This window comes from Hypanus sabinus, chromosome 2 (assembly GCF_030144855.1).
Source record: "Hypanus sabinus isolate sHypSab1 chromosome 2, sHypSab1.hap1, whole genome shotgun sequence".
NCBI lineage: Eukaryota > Metazoa > Chordata > Chondrichthyes > Myliobatiformes > Dasyatidae > Hypanus > Hypanus sabinus.
The window spans coordinates 139,977,857-140,002,139 of NC_082707.1; the positions used below are offsets into that span (position 1 = coordinate 139,977,857).

Below are 24,283 nucleotides of genomic sequence, written 5' to 3' on the forward strand. Positions count from 1 at the left end.
CCCACCGATCGGCAGCCACGAATGTTTTCAGTTCCAATTCCCTATTTGGCCATGCCTTTGATGTTTCCGTCTATGCCGCTTCAGATTTGCAGACTGCCAACGACAGTCTCCTTACATGGGCTACGGCAGGAGCGGCTGGGAGTGCGAGCAGGCACTGCCCGCTGCCCTACCGCAGCCGCTCTCTCCATTAATGGTTCCGCACACACTCGGTGTCGTGAGAGCTACCAAATAAGGACAAGGTCCCGGGCTCTCCCTCAAGGGGCTTTCTGTTTCACCAACACAACGGGGAATATAAATCCTAGTCCCCCTCACACTTAGTCTCGACCCAGCAACGCAAGGGAGCCCCTGACTGAAGGTGCAGATCTGGTAAGTTTTCCAAACCGATCCAAGTCACGGGGGTGGGGGTGAGAGAGGGAAGTTCTTACAATGGAAACCGATCAAACTTCGGTGTCAACTTTAACACAGCTCTAACCGAACTTAAAGAGTTGAAAGAAGTCCTTACGACTTTTGGAGCTAAAACAAAATGGATTGGATTAACAGCTGTTACATTAAATATTAGGTCTATTCTTTCAGAGAAGAGAAATTTATCATCCAATTTCCATGCTAGTCATGTGGGAATCCTTTCACTTAATATGACTTGATCGGGTTTCACCCATGGAATTGTAATGGAATTGTAATGGTTCCTGAATTCAAAAGCCAGGTTTCTCGAGCTTTGGGAATAGCGTTACACACAAATGATGGAAGCTCACCTTTCATGAGCTTGTAGTTACTATTTTATTTGCGGAATTTAAAACTTTAAATGAATTAGTAGCCCATTTAGAAATTACTATTCAGCTCACGTTTATTATTTGCATAATAAATATAAGTGATGTTGTATTTTGTTTTCTGGCATCAATGGGCGGAATGCCAAGCCAAGCAGAGACATACAGCCCCAACAACCCGTTATTATCGTGGCTGTAAATATTAATGATACAACAACTGTACCAGGCAGTTGTTGTTTGAAGATGGTTTTGCAAATAAACCAGATGAATAGCCAACTAGCAACAAAATAAATAATATCCACACGAGAAGCTAAATTACACCCTGTGCAGAGGAAGATGGATCTAGGGTGGGTGGTTGTACCGTACACTGTCAATGTTCTTGTCGTTCTTCCGTCACATCTCGCTGTCCTTTCAGATCCAAACTCACCATGTGTGACGACGAGGAAACAACCGCCTTGGTGTGCGACAATGGTTCTGGTCTGGTGAAGGCCGGATTCGCCGGAGATGACGCCCCCCGAGCTGTCTTTCCATCTATCGTCGGCCGCCCACGCCATCAGGTACCTGGTTGCACTGTAGCTTCACCCGCCCCCGCCCCCCCCACCCAAACACACACACACACACACACACACACACACACACACTCACTCTCACACACACACACACTCACTCACACACACACACACACACACACACACACACACACACACACACACTCACTCTCACACACACACACACACACACACACACACACACACACACACACTCACACACACACACACACACACACACACACACTCACTCTCACACACACACACACACACACACACACACACACTCACTCACACACACACACACACACACACACACACACACACACTCACTCACACACACACACACACACACACACACACACACACACACACACACACACACACACACACACACACACCATAAACTACATCCTCCCTGTAATAAAACTCGTGCAGATCAGAGTCTCGGTGCATCCGGTCCGTTCGGAATTATTACTCTGCCGTCCCATTACCCATCGGGACCGTAACCCTACATACTCACCCCATACATGTACCTATACAAGTTTTTCTTAGATGTTGAAATCGAACCTAATTCCACCACTTCTGCTGCCAGATCGCTCGACTCTTGCCACTGTCTGAGGGAAGAAGTGCCCCTTAAACATTTCACCTTTCACCCTTAACCCATGACCTGTCGTTCCAGTTTCACTCAACCCCAGTGGAAATAGCCTGTTTGCATTTACCCTATATATGCCACACATAGTGACAGGTTACATAATTATTAATTGTTTTTTACAGTTGATAAATTTTTCCCAAATTGACACACTGGTTTATGCTTTCCAAGCATTGGACATAGTAAAAATTATTCTTCAAATTCCTGATGAAATGCTGATTTTTGGATGCCAACATTGATTATTGATCATCATCTTTAATATAGAATGAACAATATTGAAATAGTTGAAGGTTCTAGCTACTGACATTCTTTAAATTATTTTTCATAGGGTGTCATGGTAGGTATGGGTCAGAAGGATTCCTATGTAGGTGATGAGGCTCAGAGCAAGAGAGGTATCTTGACTCTGAAGTATCCCATTGAACATGGTATCATCACCAACTGGGATGACATGGAGAAGATCTGGCATCACACCTTCTACAATGAGCTCCGTGTGGCACCTGAAGAACATCCTACCCTTCTGACTGAGGCTCCCCTGAACCCTAAGGCTAACCGGGAAAAAATGACCCAAATCATGTTTGAGACCTTTAATGTCCCAGCCATGTATGTTGCTATCCAGGCAGTCCTGTCCCTGTATGCATCTGGTCGTACCACAGGTAAGCCAAAACAATGCCTGGATGATGGGGCTTTCTGAGACATTACACACTTAAGATAATCACAGGACTAACTTTACAGTATTATATTGAAGAAATTCTGAATTATTTATTTAATTAAACAACACCAATAAGCATTCAGACTAAATATACAGTTTCTGACTTCTGTGGACTTTCAGTGGAGTCTGATGCAATAAACAATGCTCTGGAGGAACTCAGCAGTGCCTGATGTAGGTTTCCATCCAAAACATTGACAATTTCTTTCCTCCCATTGATGTTCCATGACTCACTGATTTCCTCCCTCATTACCATTCAAGGCCCCAAACAGTCCTTCCAGGTGAAGCGTCACGTCACCTGCAGGTCTATTGAGATCATCTACTGTTTCTGTTGCTCCCAGTATATCGGTCAGATAGTTTGGGAGATCGCTTTGCTGAGCACCTACACGCCATCCGCTACAAGACACGGGATCTCCTGGTAGCCACCCATTTCAATTCTATTTCCCATTTCCATTCTGACATGTCAGTCCATGTCCTCCTCTACTGCCATGATAAGGCCACACCAGGTTGGAGGAGTAACACCTCATAACCCACCTAGGTAGCCTCCAACCTGATTGCACGAACAGTGATTTCTTGAACTTCTGGTAATTGCCCCCATTCATCATTCCCCATTCTGGTTACCCTCTCTCACCTGCCCATCATTCTCCACCCCCCGCCCGCTGCTCCTTCTCCTTCCTTTTCTTCCATAGTTTCTTCCTTCTCCTATCAGATTCCCTCCCCTCCAGCCCTTTATCTCTTTCACCAATCAACTTCCTAGCTCCTTACTTCACCCCTCCTCCTCTCCCACTTTCACCTGTCACCTACTACCTTGCACTTCTTCCTCCCCTTCCCCCACCTTCTCATCCGTCCTGATGAAGGCCCAAAACTTCGACTATTTGTTCCTTTCCATAGATGCTACCTGGCCTGCTGAGTTCCTCCAGTATTTTGTGTGTGTTGCCCGGATTTCCAGCATCTGCAGATTTTCTCTGTTTGAGATTGTTTGTTGCTCTGGATTCCAGCATTTACAGCCTCTTATGACTTTACTGGGCTCTGTAGCATGTCAAATTGAATCACTCTCCATCTCAGAAATGATAAATTCATGCTGAGGCAGTAGTCCTCATTGCTCCTTTGGGAAATGTGACTAGTAGTTCTTGAAATCCCCTGTTAAACATGCACTTTCTTCTCCAGGTATTGTTCTGGACTCTGGGGATGGTGTCACTCACAATGTCCCAATCTATGAGGGTTATGCTCTGCCTCATGCCATCATGCGTTTGGATCTGGCTGGTAGGGATCTGACTGACTATCTCATGAAGATCCTCACTGAACGTGGTTACTCCTTTGTGACAACCGGTACGTAACAGCCATGTTGCTGAGTACATCTTGTGATTTGTGTTCACCTAGGGCTGTCTTAGTGATATCCTTGTTTGTCCCCACAGCTGAGCGTGAGATTGTCCGTGATATCAAGGAAAAGCTGTGCTACGTCGCCCTGGACTTTGAGAATGAAATGGCCACTGCAGCTTCTTCCTCTTCCCTGGAAAAGAGCTACGAGTTGCCCGATGGTCAGGTCATTACCATTGGTAACGAGCGTTTCCGTTGTCCCGAGACTCTCTTCCAACCATCTTTCATTGGTAATTATTCAATTTTACTCATAGTGAACAAATCATTTTTGACTTTTTGGCTACTTGTTTGGACATTTTGAATTACAAAACAGATTTATAACCATTAATCCAGAAATATTTACTGCTGTCACATCTAACATTGAGTACAAGGCTCCTGAAGTCCTCAAGGAACTTCTTGCCAGAGTGAAGCAGTGTGTGGATGATATCTGAGCCTTTGGTGCTCGATACTGAAACCCTAAATCTGGACCACCTTGATGGTTTCTGACAGAATGTGTCACCATAAGCCTTTTCAACTCTTTCCATATGGGTATGATTTAGAACCATGTAAAATACATAGTTACATCAAATATTTTAAAATTATTTTAAAACTAATTAGAAATAAAAATGAATGTAGTTTAAAATGCATTGGGACAGCATAGTGATGAGGCATACAAAGCTGCTGCCTCACAGCCTCAGTGATCCACTCTCAATCTTGATCTCTGCTGCTGTGTGCATGCACTTTCTGTAACTGCATGCACTTCCTCCATCTGCTTGTGTTTCCTCCCACTTTACCAAAATCTGTTTATTGGCAGGTTAATTGGACCCTGTAAATTACCCCTTGTATGTAGGTGAGTGGTAGAATCTGGGGGGAGCTGATGGGACTGTGGAGAGTATAAAATGCAATTAGCGTTAGTGCTTAATTGGTCAGTGTAGATTTGGTACGCCAAAGAGCTTTTTTCCATGCTGTCCTTTAATTGTTTTTATTTATTGAGATACATTGCAGAATATGCCCTTTGAGCCACACTGCCCAGCAAACCCCCAATTTCATCCTAGCCTAATCATGGAACAGGTATAATGACCAACTAACCTACTGGCTGATATGTCTTCGGATTGTGGGAGGGAAGTGGAGAGCCCGCAGGAAGCTCCCACAGTCACGGGGAGAACATATAAATTCCTTACAGGCAGTGGTGAGATTTGAACTGAGGCTGCCTGTACTATAAAGAGTTGTGCTAACCATTACACTGCCATGCTGCCCTCCGTGATTCCATGATGAAATATTGCAAATTGATTTATAATAGAAACATGAATTAATAACAAAATCAAAGCAAATATCCCTCACTTTTTCACAAATGATTGGCCACACCATTCAGATGAACGGGCTGCACTAGCATTAAGTTAAAGTGCCACATCAGGCCCGTTCGCCTGGGCTGATCAGGAGATGACCTTGGATTCCATGCTAAGACAAATTAAGTCTGCATTGTAATGAGTTGCCACAGAAGTTATGAGTGTACTGAACTGTGGGAAAGACAGTTTGACACATTCATAAAATGTGGTTCCTTTATGAACTGCTGACTAAAAATAGTTACAATCCTGCCAACAAAATCATTTCAGTCAAACTCCTCAAATAAATCAGAGCCTCAAGATTTTAAGGTTGCAGTAACAAACTGCCAAAGCAGCCTGTCTAGGGGCTTGTTTTGGAGGGGAGACACTAATTCTGATGATATCTAATTGAAGGAGCTGCCATCAGTGTTTAGGTATCTAATTGTAGCTTCGCTTGTGCTAAATCTGAATTGGTGCACAGTATTGTCTGCATTCCAAATCAAATGGCATCTTTTTTCTATTGCCCCCTGCTGCTTCTCAGTTACAGCTTTTCTAATACTTGGTCTGTTTGCACGTCAGGTATGGAGTCTGCAGGTATTCATGAAACTACATACAACAGCATCATGAAGTGTGACATTGACATCCGTAAGGATCTGTATGCCAACAACGTCTTGTCTGGCGGTACCACCATGTACCCAGGTATCGCTGACCGTATGCAGAAGGAAATCACTGCCCTAGCTCCCAGCACCATGAAAATTAAGGTAACTAATACAAAACAACAACAGCAAACAGTAAATGTAAACTTAAACTTAGGTACAATTCAAATAAGCAGAACTACACATTATGTCCATATCATGAATTCTGTAAGAGATAATCTGCACTTTTAACATATAGTAATAACTTGAAAATATTTAGCCAAGTTTAACAACATTTCCTTATTGCAAATATACTCTTACAGTGCACTTTAAGCTCTTGAAGATATTCCTGCATTGAGGACGCATTTGTTTTGGTGCGTATCTAATGATTTTATCTATAATATTTCAGATCATTGCCCCACCTGAACGTAAATATTCCGTCTGGATCGGAGGCTCTATTCTGGCATCTCTGTCCACCTTCCAGCAGATGTGGATTAGCAAGCAAGAGTATGATGAAGCTGGCCCCTCCATTGTCCATCGCAAATGCTTCTAAACATCATGATTTTAACTTAGATTCATCTCAGGTTGACAAGGTTGTGCCTCTGGTTACTTTGAATCAACAGGCTGTTGGGAAACACAAAATAGTTTTAAGGCTATTTTCATTGTACAGTTTGTTTACACATGTGCAATTTATTTGTGACAATAATATTTATTGATCTATGAATAAAACAAGACCGGGACTTGCAATCTATGATTAATGTCTTAATTGGGTTTTGAGGGATGCTTGAGAAATAGTTCAACCTCAACATCTTTTGCCACAACTACTCTTAAAAACTTTTGAATTTTTAAGGTTCTAATTGAGTTTTGCTCTCACATATACCAATCTATAAACCAAGCATTATCCAATCCAAATTTGTTCCTATTCACATTAGTGATAGTAACATAATGTACTAAGCAATATAATAACACTGATGTAAAATATTGGCAAATAGGACAATGCCCAGAGGATCAGCAGCAGATCTGGCTAGGGGAACAATTAACGTCTCATTAAGCTGAAGCGTATATTCACTTTTTCTCTCTCTCCACAGCTGATCTACAGAATATTTCCAGTAGTTTTTGTATTTATTTCTGAAATATAATATAAAAATGGGCATTGATATATCATGTGTAAAACCAAATCAGATCATGTGATTAGAGAGCAAAGGAACTCTTAAAATGTAGAGGAAGAATATGAAATGCTGTTTGCTTAGAAGTTAGCAGAGGCATAAATATTCATTTTAAGATTAAATCAATTTCTGGAATCAAACTAATAGCATTTAATTGAATTTTATAACATAATGTGTGCAGGTGAAATAATGTAATCTCAAGTAAATTGAAATGAAGCCAGCGTTTCAAATTGCCATTATCTTTCAGTGGCAGTTAACACAGAATCATTTGGTTTTCTCATGGGTTCAAGCTGAGAATTCAGTAAATTTGTCATGGGTACTAACTTTATCAAGGGCCTGATTCTTGTGAGGAACACGGACATTTTTATGCATTAATTCCACTGTTTGAGATCCCTGCATATCAGCAATTTAATTTGAAAGTACTGAAATTGCTGGCCAGGTTTTTTCTGACATGAAAAGCAACAGAGTCTGGGTCTGCAGCAATTCCCTTTCACTTGACTTAGAGAATTAACCTGACAAAAAGTAGACCCAGTACAGGAATATTACCTAGAGTCAGAGGAACACAATGGAAGAATAAAGGTAAATACGTTAGGTAGTTTTATTTTAATTTTTAATCCATTTTCAATAACTGGGGACATTGCTGAGTTAACTGTTGTTAATTGCTTTGTGTGTTAAGTATTTTAATTTATTTTGGTATTTTTTAAATATCCAATTAAAAAAATAATTTATTGTTCTTTAATAGCAGTAAAACATCTTTGAATGTTGGAGATATTAAGAGCATTCAAAACGTTTTACAATTTGGGAATCTGCGGAATCAGAGGAAACAGCTTAGTTGCATGTCAAATTTTTATCACTAGCTTCATAACTGGGGCTTCCCCTGCTTTCACATGACCACTCTCACAGGTCCAAGCTGCAGTAGGAATGATGGCAATTTTGGTCAGGAGGTCAATGCCAGCTGGAATGTAGATGTTACACTTGTATTTTTTAAATTATATACACTGCCACAGATTAAGGAATATATGGTTCAGAATCAGAATCAAAATCAGGTTTATTATCACCGGTATGTGATGTGGAATTTGTTAACTTAGCAGCAACTGTTCAATGCAATACATAATCTAGCCGAGAGAAAAACATATAAATACAACAACAATAATAATAATAATAATAATAATATAAACAAGTAAATTGATTACTTATTTTGAATAATTTTTTTAATGTGCAAAAACAGAAATACTCTATTTTAAAAAAAAGTGAGATAGTGTCCAAAGATTTAATATCTATTTAGGAATCTGAAGCTGTTCCTGAATCACTGAGTGTGTGCCTTCAGGCTTCTGTACCTCCTTCCTGATGATTACAGTGAGAAAAGGTCATGCCCTGGGTGCTGGAGGTCCTTAATAATGGACATTGCCTTTCTGAGACACCGCTCCCTAAAGATGTCCTGGGTACTTTGTAGGCTACTACCCAAGATGGAGCTGACTAGATTTACAACCTTTTGCAGCTACTTTCAGTCCTGTGCAGTAGCCCATCCACACCAGACAGTGTTGCAGCCTTTCAGAATGCTCTCCACAGTACAACTATAGAAGATTTTGAGTGTATTTGTTGTATTTGTTGACATACCAAATCTCTTCAAACCCCTAATGAAGTATAGCCGCTGTCTTGCCTTCTTTATAACTACATCGAAATGTTGAGAGCTGGTTAGATCCTTAGAGATCTTGACACCCAGAAACTTGAAACTGCTCTCTTTCTCCACTTCTGATCCCTCTAAGGGATTGGTATGTGTTCCTTCATCTTACTCTTCCTTAAGTCCACAATCAGCTCTTTCGTCTAATGACGTTGAGTGCTAGATTATTGCTGTGCCACCACGCCACTAGTTGGCATATCTCACTCCTGTACACCCTCTCATCACCACCTGAGATTCTACCAACTATGGTTGTATTGTCAGTGAATTTATAGATGGTATTTGAGCTATGCCTAGCCACACAGTCATGTGTATATAGACAGTAGAGCAGTGTGCTAAGCACACACCCCTGAAGTGTGCCAGTGTTGATTGTCAATGAAGAGGATATGTTATCACCAATCCGCACAGATTGTGGTCTTCTGGTTAGGAAGTTGAGATTCTGATTGCACAGGGAGGTACAGAAGCCTATGTTCTGCAATTTCTCAATCAGGATTGTGGGAATGATGGTATTAAATGCTGAGCTACAGTCGATGAACAGCATCCTGTCGTAGGTGTTTTTGTTGTTCAGGTGGTCTAAAGCTGTGTGGAGAGCCACTGAGATTGCATCTGCAGTTGAACTATTGTGGTGATAGGCAAACTGCAATCGGTCCAGGTCCTTGCTGAGGCAGGAACTCAGTCCAGTCATGATCAACCTCTCAAAGCATTTCATCACTGTCTATGTGAGTGCTATTGGGCAATAATCATTAAGGCAGCTTACATTAATCTTCTTAGGCACTGGTATAATTGTTGCCTTTTTGAAGCAAGTGGGGACTTCCACCCGTAGCAGTGAGAGGCTGAAAATGTCCTTGAATACTCCCACCAGTTGGTTGACACTGAGGGAAAAATCCAGCGCTTATCAGAGCCTTACCAGGTACTCCATTGGGACCTTGCTAGGGTTCACTCTCTTTAAAGACAGCCTGACATCAGCCTCTGAGATGGAGATCACAGGGTCATCAGGTACAGCAGGGATCTTCACAGCTGTAGTTGTGTTCTCCCTTTCAAAGCGTGCATAGAAGGCGTTCAGTTCATCTGGTAGTGAATTATCACTGCCATTCATGCTATTGGGTTTTGTTCTGTAGGAAGTAATGTCTTGCAAACTCTGCCAGAGGTGTCATGCATCTGATGTCATCTCCAACCTCGTTCAAAATTGTCTCTTCGCCCTTGAAGTAACCCTCCACAAATCATACCTGGATTTCTGGTACAGGGCTGGGTGCCACATATTTAGCCTTCAGCAGACGATGTACCTCCTCATTCATCCATGGCTTTTGCTTTGGGAATGTACAGTAAGTCTTGATGGGCACACACTCATCCACACAGGTTTTAATGAAGTCAAAGTTTCAAAGCTTGCAAAAGAAAATCTATTCTAAATCCATGAAGCAATCTGTTTTAAGTATTAATTCATCATGAGTTCAGGAAAAAGAAATAGCTTCATCTAGAGTAGAGCAGAAGAAACAAACAGAACGCCTGCTTTGTCATGTCTGGTCTGAGGACTCAGTGCGTACCATCTGTATAGAAATACAAGCCAGGGCAGTAAGATATGTAAGTAGTAAGATGCTCTCCAAGCATCTGATGAACAGAAAGGAATGGCAGAGACCATTACAGTTTGATACCTGTAGTGACACAGGAGTTGCCAGTCAACATTGAAGTCAATGTAGGACTGCTTTAGGGATTCCAGCGCTGGATTTTTCCCTCAGTGTTTATTCTCAAAGCCTTCCCCATGAGTGGGTATAACAACAAAGCAGCAGAGGTTTGAGATCAGAGTTTTCCTTCTAGATGAGCTGCCAACCACAGTTGATGAGCTCCATTTGCCAGAAATGACTGGTTTTAAGGCACCTTTGCCCATTCTCCTGTCAGTAGAAATGATTCCACCAGGCTTAGTAGCTAAGCCACACGTGAAGGCCAGGAGCTGTATTTGGTTGTCAGAGGCTACTTGAGGCACACACCGTTGGAAGCATTTAATAGGTAGTGGGAGCTTGTCCCGCTCCCATAACCTCCTCCGCTGTAACAACCTTAAGATTGTTACCTTGTCATCTAATGCAAGATAATCCAAGGCTATTAATTTTCAATGGAACAATAGCTTTTTGCTAAGTAATTTCCAGTTTTCCCTGGTATCATTCTCAGCTACATGCAGTGAATTTGTACATTCCCAATTCACATTAGTAAGGGAATCAGGCAAACACTACAATATAGATAATGCCATGCAAGAATCTATTGAATTTACACAATTTGTCATAATATACCATTATGTGGGGTTCTGTAAATCTTCTTTATATAATAAATATTAGCGACATAGATCTAAAAGTAGACAGCATAAGAAAGATGTCTGGGGGTAATAGGTAAATTGACTGCTTATTTGAGAATAGGAAGGAAGAGTTAGATTACAAGAGGATATAAATACAGTAGGTTTGGTCGGTTAAAGAGAAAAGTCATAAATAGAATTTAACCCAGACAAATGTGAGATAATGTGTTTGGGGAAGTGAAGAACAGCAATAATACATTGGGTGGTCTGGAGGAAAAGTAAAGAATCTTTGAAGGAATATCCACATAATCTTACAGATCAATAGTGTGGCTTTAAAGGCATTTGGGATTCTTCCCTTTATTAAACAAGGTATAGAATATAAGAGCAAGGAAGATATACTAAAACTGTACAGCACTGACTAGACCACTGGTTGCACTTCTGGTCTCCACGAGACAGCAACAATATAATTGTGCCTGTGTGAATGCAGAAGATACGCTACTCCCAATTGCACTTCCTCTTCATTCGTGTAATCTCTAAGTTATGTTAGAGTTAGGTTTAAATACAGACACATTCAAAGCAGCATATTGTAATTCCTGGCTTGGCAGGATGGAAATAATTTCAAACAACAAAGGATTATAAAACAGGAGCACATCAAAATTACAGTTTTAAGGTCAATTCAAGCAGTGCTATGAACTGGAATTAATTCAAAGTAAATGCTTTTCAGTAACATAAATAGATATTATGTTCTAGCTCATGATCCTTTGGTTTCATCCTCCTGTATCAATAATCAGCTCCTTCATTTTGCTAACATTGTGGTTGTTGTTGTGGCTTCATTCAGCCAGATTTTCAATCTCCCTCCTACATGCTGATCCATCATCCCGGTTGCAGTGTTCGTTCCAGTCAGGCAAATGTCAAGCTGGCACTGGAGGAACTGAGCACTGTGGCCAACAGTCAAGGGATAACACACCCTGATGACCTCCTAGTCACTTGAGGGGGCTTGGACTAGCCCAGCTAGAAGAAGTCTCTGACAAACTATGGAGTGCCATACAGGCTCTACAAAATGCACCAGCTGTCCTGCGGTTCCTCTGGAGGCTCATGAAGGTGGTTTGGCATAAGCAGGAAATACCAACACCCTGGTGGAGAGACGGAAGAATTCTGATCCCACGGAAAAGAGTTCATCAGAAATCGGCCAATTCCGCCAGATCCCTCTCCTAAACGTCAAGGGCAAAATCTTCTTTAGGGTGGTGGCTCATAGGCTGTCAAGATATCTGCAAAGAAGCCATCTGATTGATACATCAATCCAGAAATCCATCAATCCAGGGATCTTGGGGTTCTCTGGCTGTCTGGAACACGTTTGCATCATCTGGAAGGAGGAAACAGATCTTCAAGTGGTGTTCCTGGACCTCGCCAACGCCTTCGCCTCAGTCCCTCATAACCTCCTCTGGACTGCTTTCGACTTCTTCAGGGTCCCAGCGGCCCTCACCAGCCTCGCTAAGGCCTACTTCTTGGATGTGCAGCTACGTTTGACAACAGCAAACTACATCACAGTGTGGCAACATCTGGAAGAGGGAATCATGGCCGGTTGTACCATCTCCCCGCTAGCCTTCACCATGGCCACGGAGGTGATCATTAGAACATCTCGATGGGTGGTTGGAGGACAGCGTATAATACCTGGCCTGAGGCTGCTGCCTATCAGAAGATACATGGACGATCTCACAACACTCACCATGACCAAGGCTTGTACTGTTTGAGAAAGCTTCAAGAGAATATTGAGCAGGTTCGGCTGAAGATCAAGCCAAGCAAGTCCAGAAGCATCTCCATTGTCAAGGGGAAGCTGGTAGACCAACGCTTCTACATGAGCGATGAGATGATTCCAACAGTCTTCAAGAAGCCTGTGAAGAGCCTAGGTCAGTGGTATAACGCATCTCTCGAAGACACAGAGCAGGTAGATCAGCTCAGGAAGGATGCCATCAGTGGCCTCGAGAGCATCGACAGAACCACACTCCCGGACAAGCTGAAGCTCTGGTGTAGCAATCTGGGCTCCTTCCACGCCTCATGTGGCCACGAACCCTGCATGAAGTTCCAGTCTCGAAGGTGGAAAAGCTGGAGAGACTGATCAGCTCATACGTAAGGAAGTGGCTTGGTCTTCCCAGGAGCCTCAGCAGCACAGGGCTCTACAGCAAAGGAGTCCTCGAGCTACCCACTTCAGAGGAGTTCAAGTGCACCAAGGGTAAGACTGGAGATGATGTTATCAGAGGCGAGTGATCCATTTGTAGCACAAGCTGCCCTCATCCTGGATACTGGGAGGAAATGGACTCCATCAGAAGCATCCGAGCAAGCAAAGGCAGCACTCAAGCACAGGGACATCGTGGGCCAAGTGCAGCAAAGGAGGAGCAAACTGGGCCCCGGTCAGAGACGCAGGCTCATGATGCAGAAGATCCGTCGGCAGGAGGAGGTGGCAAGGTGCGCAAAGGCCGTTGCTCAGGCAAGGCGAGGGAATGGATGAGATGGGAGGGAGTGGAGAAAGGAACGATCTCCTGAGACAGCTGTGGGAGATGGAGACATACAGAGCGAGCTTCACCATCAGGGCTGCCTGCCATGTCTTGCCGTCTCCCATGAATCTCAGCCAGAGGTATGGAGAGGACCCCACGTGCTCCCTCTGCCCGACTTCAGCAACACTAAAACACATTCTGGCGTGTGGCAAGACCAGCCTCACTCAAGGCTGATACACCTGGCGGCACAGACAGGTACTACGGTGTCTTGCAGCAGTGCTGGAAAGTTGGCAGATGAGCGTCAACGCTGTCCCTCCGCCTTCATCCCGCTGGCTGTTAACAGCATTTGTCCAGGAAGGTGAGGATCAAGCCAGACTCCCCACATCAAGACCAGACTCCGGGCGGCTAGGCGGGGCACGTGATTGGAAGATGGTGGCAGGCTTAGGCCAGAGGCTCTGCTTCCCAACTGAAATCGCTGAAACCAACCTCAGACCAGACCTTGTGCTATGGTCGGCCTCACACCATCTCGTTTACATCATCGAGCTTCCAGTGCCCTGGGAGGATGCAGTGGGGGCCTACGAGCGCAGGAAGCTCAGGAACGCTGAGCTTGCAGCCAATGTGCAGCAACGTGGCTGGAAAGTAAGGGAGCGACCGGTCAAAGTAGGCTGCAGTGGATTTGTAGCCACATCAACATCAAGGCTACTCCGGGAGTTGGGAGTGCGAGGGAAGACACACCAACAAGCAGTCTAAGACCTCTCCAGAGCTGCTGAAAAGTGCAGTCAGTGCCTCTGGATGAAGAAAAAGGATTCCATCTGGGCCCCTAAGTGAGTGAATGGCATCTAGGGGGTGGGCTTGGGATGCCGGGATTCACTGCTGAACCCTCTGGAGGTGCCGTGGGCCTATTAGTGAAACACTGAGGGAAGAGGGCGCCCACTTGATAACCCAGGAGATGCCATTACTCACCTGGCTACCCCACAGAGTCTGGGCAGCATGTTTCAGGGGTGCGATTAAGGGATATTAACATCTAGTCCTACATATCATACCATCTGTGTACCCGAGGAGTCACTAACCCCTACACCATCAAGGATATCTATAAGATATGGTGTCTTAAGAAGATAGCATCCATCATTAAGGACCCTCACCACCTGTGACAAGTCTTCTTCTGGCATGAGGCACAAAAGCCTGAAGATCCACACTTGACTATTCAGGAACAGATTCTTTCCCTCAGTTATCAGGTTTCGGAATAGTCCATAGATCCATGAGCACTACCTCATTATTCCTTTACACTATTGTAGTGCTGCAACAAACAACCAATTCCACTTCATGTAAGGGAGTGGCAATAAACCTGATTGGGAATCTGACTCTGAGCTGACTTTGTGGAATTCTCAGCCAATAAAGTTTAAGGCAATTGTCTCATCCAAGCTTCTAATAAGAATGTCCCTACTTCCTCCAATGTATAACAATAAAAGGTGTCCTATTTAAGATGCTGTTTGAATTGAATAGCTAAAGCAGCTGGTTTTCATTGATGCATTCGTATGGGGAGGAGAGAGAGAAAGAGAAAGGGATAATTAAATTCTGGGACATTAAAAAGTGAACTTTATCATTCCATTTGAATTCTTTGATTTATTTGCTTTACAAATACGGTATTCACACAATTGAGTAACAAAGACCCTGCTTATTTCCTGAAATGATTGGGTACCATGCACCCAGACAAGTTTTGAAGAGAACTTCAGAACTGCAATAAAAAATTGGTCCATTGGTAATAAACCAGTAATATTTATAGTCAGCGAAAGTTACTATTATGATGCTCCTGATGACATTGCCATGAATTATTACATAGTGCAACGATGGGACAGGGAAATCATGGAGACAAAGTACTGAATTAGATATGCAATGTAAGTAAAGGCACCTATAAAAATAATTCAGGCAACCTGGATATAACCAGCATTTTTTGGCCAGCCCTTATTGTCAGTGGTAAGATGAGAATGAGCTGCAAACTTGAACTCTTGTGTTCTAGGTGGTAAAGAATCTTTAAAGAATAGGGTGTTGGGTGTTGCAGGATTTAAGCTACTGGCACTGAAAAAAAAAGCCATTATATTTGCAGGCGAGGAATCCCATCTTCATGCTACCCGAGGTTGACAGAGGAGAGAAAAGTTATTGGCTCATTAAGTGTTTTTAAACTCTGCTACAGGCGGTTCCAAACCCAACAGTGAAAGGCGGAGGGTTGGACATGGGGCCAGCAACCCCATCCCGTAAAATCCTAGAGCTACAGAAACACCAACAGAAGCTAAAAGACCTCACCCCTGGGAGAGGAAGGCTCTTTGCCTAGAAGACGTGTGAAATCATGTGGTGAAAGCAGAAGCAACAGGGCTGAACAACCTGTGGCCCGGGACAGAGGGCTCTGGCGTGCTGCCATGGGCAGCCTAAGCCCCAGCAGGGGTGGAGGGTTTAAGGAGAAGTAGGAGAAGTGCTGTTGAAGAAGACTTAGCAGGGTGCTGCCAATATAATGATATTGATGTACATAATGAGTCCAGGTCACATCAGGTGTGCAGCCTACTTTATCCTAAACTTCTTGACATCTTTCTAAGCAAGTGACAAGATTACTCCTGGTCTCTGTCTTATGGATGGTAGAAAGGTAACACTATTACAGTGCAGGCTGTAAGACTGGGATTCCCACTGCTATCTGTAGAGGGTTTGTACTTTCTTCCTGTTTCCTCCCATATGGTTAGAGTTAGTAGGTTGTGGGCATGCTATGTTGCTATGGAAGCATGATGACACTGGTGGGCTGCCCAGTACAAACCCTGCTGATTTGATTTGATGCAGACAACTCATTTCATTTTTCATTTATTTATTATCAAAGCAAGTATCCATATGCAACTCTGAAATGTGTATTTCCCCAGATAGTCATGAAAACAAAAAAAGAACATGAAAGTCATTCAGAGAGAAATATCACCCCCCCCATACAAAAAAGAACAGGAACTTTGATCCCCCCTCCAAAATCAACCCCTCCCCCACACACAAACTAACAGAATATCAACGCCCAACCGCACAACAAAACAGAAGAGGAACAGGTGATAAAAAACACAAAATATAAAAACCACGTCTGAAAAAGTCCACAGTCCATAAACAAAATAGTTCAACCCATAAACACAGAACCACGATCCCATCCGACGATATCACTGACGTTCACTGACAGAGAGGGACACCATACAAGGCAGAGAGGCCTACTCGCCTGCCACAGCAAGACACACAGCAAAACCCTGCTCACAGAGTCTTTCTCAGGCAGCAATCAAAAGACAGGCAGTCGGCATTGAAACTCTCGCGCACCTTCTGCATTCACCTCGATGTCTCAGTCTTCAATGTATATTTGAATGTACGTGTGACTATATAGTTAACCTTTTAAAACTTTTTAAGTAACTCTCTACTTGCAGCCATAGTATTTAGTTGAACCAGGATGTTGAAGATAGGGAATGTCAATATGTGATGATTGCCCTCTCTCTGTGATCCATTATCTTCCACATCAGGAGACAGTGTTTAGCTCTGTTATATGAACCATTTAGATATCTGAGGAACGTGAGTAGAATTGATTATTGTACAGTGTTCATGATCACTTCTGACCAAATACTGAGTAAAGACCATTGATGAAGCAATTGAAGATGTCTGAGTCTAGCCCCTTGCATTAAGAATTTCCTGGTCAGGCTAGGGGGCCAAGAATCAATTCACTTGTTGTTTTTGTGTCCTGGCAAATATTTCAGTCTCCTTTACACTTGTGTACTGGAAATGATGTTAAGGAATCCTGTAAACTTGATATAAAACAGCTATCCAAACTCATAAATGAGAGAACTGTTTAGATATACATTTATGTCTAGTAATTCAGTTACATGTAAAGCTCTCTGAATATTTGAATACAGTTGGTAATTTCTGTGACATAACTCCACAGATGTAGGATTGGCCTAAATTTTCATCCCCAATGACAATTGCTAGTTATATATTTTTTTAAAAATGACTCTGATGGATTTTGTTGCAAGTTCTAATATCAATGGATAATGTGGAAACCTTGAAAAAAACTTTCGATGAAACAACTTTTTTTTTCTGGTGCAGATAAAGCAAGTTTATGAATTATTTTCGTGGAACTGAGATGACCAATGAAAAACCACCTTCATTTAGAACTTAGAACATACAACATAGAAAAGAACTAGAGATAAAACATTAACCACTCGCTATTCCTCTGGGACTTTGCTGAGGCCTAGTGAGGACACAAAGATACTGGTTGAGGGCCCAGCAATCTCATCTCTTGCCTCTTTCAATAATGAGGGGTATATCCCATCAGGCCTGCGGACATCCATCTTAATACTCATTAGGAGACCCAACACATCCTCCTCCTTGACTTCTAAACATCTTTACATAATTATACATGCGTCACTGATCTCCTAGTCCTCTATATCCTTCTCCTTGATAGATACCAAAGTCCTTGATAGGTACCAAAGCAAAGTCCTCATTAAATACCTCACTCATGGTCTCTGTAGCCAAGCAAATGCTCACCCCTTTATCTTTGAATGGTCCCACCCTCTCCCTAGTTATCTTCTTACACTTGATGTATGTAGAGAATACCTCAGGATTCACCATAATGCTACTTGCCAAGGACTTTTCATGGTCCCTCCTAGAATTCCTAATTCCCTTCTTGTGTCTTTTTTGGCTTCTTTATATTCCTCATGTGCTTTGTTTGATCCTAAATTCCGAAGCTTTACATACTTTTCCTTTTTTTTCTTGATTAAATTCATCACCTCTTTGGACATCAAAGGAACTCTTATCTTTTCATCCCTGTCCTCCCTTCGACATACCTTTCCATACCTTTCCTGTATTCTGTGCAATTGATCTTTAAACACCCTCCACATGTCTGATGTGGACTCACCAGAGAAAAGGTGTTTCCAATTAATGCTTCATAGTTCCTGCCTAATGTCCTTGTAATTTGCCCTACTCCAAATTCAAAACTCTCCCACAAGAACCATACCTGTCATTAGCCTTCACCCACTGAAAGGTCTGTCACCTGGCCGGGCTCATTACCCAACACCAAGTTCAGGAGGATCCCTCCTCACATTAAACAGCCCACATATTGGTTTAAAAAACCTTCCTAGATACACTTAACAAATTTTGCCCCATCTAAACCCCTTACACTACAAAGGTCTCAGTTTATACTACGGAAGTTGAAATCCCCCATGACAACAACTCTATTGTTTTTACAGATTTAATTAATTGGATTACATATCTTTTCCTCAATGTCCCAGTGGCTATTAGGGGATCTGTAGTACAGTCCCATCCTGTTCCTGAATCCCAAGTGGACTCAGTGTCTGACCCCTCCATTATGTCTCTCCTGAGTGCTGCTGTGATTAGTTGTGCAACTCACCTCACCCCCTTTTACCTCCTCCTCCATCTTTTCTAAAACTTTGAAAACCTGGTACATTAATTACCCAATCTTGCCCCTCTCTCATCCAAATTTCAGTAATGGCTACATCATTGTAGTGCCATGCACAAATCCATGCTCTAGCTTCATCACCCTTACCCATAATACCCCGAGCATTAAAATATACATACTTCAAATTATCCAACCTATAATACCTGTTATTTTGATTTTGCCTTTCAATTCCTTCTCTGACATCTACCTTTTGGACTGACCCTTCCCTTACTGACCTGGGCTCTGGACCTGCAAAACTATTTTAGACTCACCCAGTCCTCTGCAAAACTATTTAAAACTCTCCCCGCGGAGCATCAGGAAACTGCCCGGCCAGATTATTGGTCCCTCCCCAGTTCAGGTGCAACCTGCCCATCTCGAACAGGTCACTCATTCCCTAGAAGAGGTTCCAATGATCCAAGACTTTGAAACCCTGTCTCCTGTACCATCTCTGCAGCCACTCATTCATCCATACTATCACCCCATTCCTACCTGTACTAGCCTGTGGCATTTAGAGTAATCCAGAGATTACAACCCTGGAGGCCCTTCTCTTCAGCCTCTTTCCTAACTCTATATACTCACTGCACAGGACCTCTTCCCCTTTTCTGCCTATCTCATTGGTGCCAATATGCACCACTTATTTAACATTTTTCCTGATTTCAACCAGCCATGACCTTATTACATAACAGGCTCAAAGGACTGTTTCAGCTATAATCTGCATTTCTCAAAATGTTTTACAATTGTTAAACACTCTTGAAAACTAATGATAAAAACAGCAGGTAATGGAAACCAAATAAAAAAAAACAACAAAAAGGTGCTAGAAACACAGTTTAGCATCTGTGAAAAGTGATCCATGTTGAATTTCTATTGAGGGATTCCAGACTTGAGGTGTTAACTGTTCTCTTTCCACAAATGCTGTCTCTCCTGCTGAGTGTCTTTGAATTTGCCATTTTCCTTTTACAAACTAATTATACACACTAGAATCTATTAACACAATTGAAATCTAGCATTGTTAGTTTGAAGAACGGTTAGAAACTAAACCAAAGTGAAAAGCAAATATGTAATTTAAATTTAAGAATGTATTTAAGTATCCTTAAAATTAGTGTTTAAAAAGGATAGTTGCTCTACTTTTTCTCCTAAAGAGCAGTAAAATCATCCAATGTTATTAGTTTCAAAGCACAACCGAATACAGCTCTTAAACCTGTTACGGATACCAATTTCACGCAGAAGGGAAACAGAATAGTGTAGCCTGTGCCTCACTGCTTGAGTGAGCAAGGTTCAATCCTGACTCTTTGGCGCTATTTGTGCATTTCCCCCCCCTTGGTCGTTTGTTTCCAATATAGCTGCTCCATGCTCCTCTCACATCCCAAATACAGATAAGCTAATTTACTACCGTAAAATTGGTCCCGTAGCCTGTTGGTGGCAGGACAGTCAGAATGTAGTTAATGGGCAGTGTGAAAGTGAACAGTTTACAGGGAAATAAAGGGGAGTGAGATTGATTGGATTGCTCTGAGGGCTGGCTTTGACTCAGTGGTCTGATAGCTCTCCTATTTCAGCAATCTTGTTACTGTGACCTGAGGTCTACCTTCTGAATGAACGGTGGAAGCAGATTCAACTCCACCTTTCGAAAGCAACTGGATGTACATCTGCCCTTTCATGAAGCCATGCAGGCAAATGGGGTAGATATCTTTGCTTCATGTTCTGTAATTCTAATACAACTTAAGAATGTGTAGGAAACTTGTGTAATTGTTTGAATAAGTCAGAGACCAAACCAAAACTGATGATTTGTGTAAAATATACAAGAGATGAGACTTACATTCAATATCCACAAAACTAAGACCCTCTACCAAACTGTCCCTACTGCAACATATTGTCAAGGATATCTGTCAAGGATTCATGGTGCAGTCCTAGACACTGTAAACCACTTCTCATTTCTTAAGAGTCTGCAAAATCAGGCATCAATAAAGAAATGCACCAGGAACTTTGGTCAGTTGTGGAAAAGGGTATTTATAAATTATATGTCAGAATTAGCACATCAGCTGAAGTCTATAGGCAACTGAAACCTCTGCACTCTGATTTGCTTCTGTGATTTCAGCCACTGGAAAATCGAGCCACCTGTGCTGTCTACACAAAATCCTCTGATATCTCGAGAAGGACAATTGGATCAACACTGGGCCTCCATCCTCATTACTAATGTCTGGGCACACTGGGTTAACAGCATTAGGCTGGCCATATTATTCACATGCTCAGCACCAGAATCCAGAAGCAGGCACTCTTATCTGAGTTTATTTGTCATGGGAAGAGATTACTGGGGAAAAGGTTCAGGGATGTGCTCAAAGAATTCTTGAGAAAAAAAGCCTTATCCAAAGTTGATGGTTTAAAAAAGAAATTAGAATAAATATTACCAGAAAGTAGAAAATCATTTAATTCAAAAAATCTATGAAATTGAAACCAAATTTTTAAAGTATGTTTGACAATAGGGTTAAGAGCTTGTCTACCTATTCTGGAGAGTGAAAACGGAAGAGGAGCTCCTGATAAAGAAGCTAACGAAAACCCCATTACTGAATTTTCCTCCAGCTGTAACCATGAAGGGCAATCTTGGTCATCTATATCATAAATCCAAAAAGTAATATAACGAATAAAGTAATATAACAAAGGCTTTTTTAACATGGGAAATTAAGGGAATAAAAACTTTTTTAGATTTGTTTTTACAAGACTGTTTAATGTCTTTTTCAAAGTTAATGGATAAATATGATATCCCCAACACATATTTTTTCAGATATTTACAGGTTAGGAATTTTTAATGTGATTTTTTACTTAATTACCCCTCAGCCTGCTCTTTAAATTTGGCTTATGCTATTTTTCAGTTTAAACCTTTTCAAAAACGATTAATAGCTATCATTTATAAAGAGTTAATGAATGCTCGCATGTCGCCTAATGATAGGGTTCAACGTACCTGGGAAGTAGAACTTCAACATTCACTTTCAGATAACCAATGGAGTAAAATTTATTATTCAGTCAATAATTCATCTATCTGCGCATGTTATATCTTAATTCAGTTTAAGATAGTACACAGGGCCCATATGTCCAAAGATAAATTGACGCATATTTTCCTAATATAAGCCCTATTTGTGACAGATGTTAACACAGAAGTGGCTACTCTAACTCGTATGTTTTGGTCATGTGTAAGTTTAAACAATTTTTGGAGGGATGTGTTTGGAATATTATCAAATGTTATAGATGTGGATGTTCAACCTAATCCACTTACAGCAATTTTTGGGATTTTCCCAGAGGAAGCAAGCAAAGTGTCTGCCTGCACCCAACATGTGATAGCTTTTTCGACTTTACTGGTTAGGAGAGCTATTTTGCTACACTGGAAAGAATCTAACCCACCGACTGTTTTTTATTGGCTCTCCTCCATCATGTCATGTCTAAGCTTGGAGAAAATTAGAAGCCAGACATTTGATACATCCTTTAATTTCGGACAAGTCTGGTGACCCTTTATTCAATATTTTCACGATTTAATTTATTTTTATTTATTCTTTGGGGAAAATCCTTATCCATGAAGGTTTGGAGATGATTGGAAGGATGTTTCTTCTCTCTCTCTTTTTTAAAATTTTATCCTCAATTGGACTGCCCAAACTTTCTTTTCCTTTCTTTTTTTTCCCTTCTCTTTTTTTTAGTTTCAGGTTAGTTAGTGGTTTTTTTCTTTTATGAATATAATTTCCAATCATTTTTTACAATTGCTATGAGGAGTTGTAGTTTTTTTGACCATTGTATATATAACAGCATAATATTTTACCTATTTGATTTTGACATTATATGCCTTCTGTTTTTTTATTATTGCTGTTTATGTCTTTTATATTATCTGTTTGCTAAGTTCCTCCTCTGATTTGTATATTCTTTATTTGCAAATCAATAAAAAGATTGAAAAATGAAATGAAAGAATTCTTGAGAAAATGAAAGGTTACCACCAGGGATAGAAATCCCTGGCCCATGGACGCTCGAAGTGGAGAAGCTGCATTGGGAATGGTACTATGAACCTCCTCAAGCCTTTGCAGAGATCCTGCTGATAGGCAAAATGAGTGGCCCACCTTACAAACCTCCCTCCCTCACCTGATTAACACCTGTCCCATCTGTGGAAGTGTTTGGTTCCGGGATTGGCCTCAGCACCCCCAAATCAGAGCAGAATAAGGACATCGTCAGTCTTGAAATACTGGCAATAAACGTGATGTGAGTGTTGGGAAACTGGAGGCTGAATTGAACTGGTAAGAATGGCCAGAATTTTGCCTGAAATGAAAAAGAAGTTAAAACACTCTACTATAGAAGGGGGTGTGAAATAGGATCATATTCTTCAGGGTCATGGTGGCCTTTCACGAATTGTTCACAAACGTGTCAGTATTTGATTGCTGTTGACGAACAGGGCGACAAGCCGGGCGAAACACTGTGAACACAAAGTACACGTTAGTGCACTTTTTCAGCTCCAGTGTTTACGTCGTTTCATTCAAGAGAAACCACAGGGACTCATTACTGAATGAACAAAAGATAAAACCTTGCGGATCCTGCAAATCTAAAACAAATTGGCGCAGAGTGATAAAAACCGGCAGTTTAATCATAGAGAGCCAGGGTCTGTTCTCAAAGGCATGTCTTCCGAACCCAGAAGATCCTAAATTTGAATGTTGATTCAAAAGCTTCAGCGCGCAAAGAAAGCTCGAACTCAGTCTTTCTATTCATTTCGCAGTCCGCTCGGTTAACAAAAAAATCGCTTCAAACCCGTTCCGAGAGTGTCACCGATTGAAACGGTCACTGTGTAACATGGACCGCCGCTTTTTGCGCCCCTCGGGGTATCCAGGTTCACGATTTTGCATTTGGCTTTGAGTTCGGTTTTAGATCATTCATTTATTTGCACTCATGTATTTCGGGAATATACGATTACAATGCAAATGTTACTGCAAATTAATCCGTCCTGGGATATTTCAAAATAATGAAATTGAGAAAATCCTTCTTCATTTAGCTGATGTCTACAAAAAAAAAATTGCCTGTTCGTGACGCAGGAGGAAAGTATTTAAAGGAAGATTAAAGCCCGCATGACTCTAAATACCATCTCTCCCCATTCGGACTGCTTCAACCTCCTGTCCAAAGCGAATGAGATTATATTAATCGGCATTTCAGGCTAAAGACAGGAAAGCGTTGTGTTGTCAGGTACTGTTGCGCGTTGACACTTCGCCCGGACGTGCTAA

The 24,283-nt window shown here is 41.9% G+C and overlaps 1 protein-coding gene across 1 annotated transcript; it reads left to right on the top strand.

The window, feature by feature from the left end:
- Window positions 1-232: 232 nt before the first annotated feature.
- LOC132384662 (actin, alpha cardiac muscle 1) lies at window positions 233-6,715 on the top strand. Its single transcript, XM_059955995.1, has 7 exons — window positions 233-366; window positions 1,177-1,318; window positions 2,290-2,614; window positions 3,835-3,996; window positions 4,083-4,274; window positions 5,925-6,106; window positions 6,390-6,715. Exons 2-7 carry the CDS (start codon window positions 1,190-1,192, stop codon window positions 6,531-6,533), a joined length of 1,134 nt encoding a protein of 377 aa, XP_059811978.1. The 5' UTR covers window positions 233-366; window positions 1,177-1,189; the 3' UTR covers window positions 6,534-6,715.
- Window positions 6,716-24,283: the final 17,568 nt, after the last annotated feature.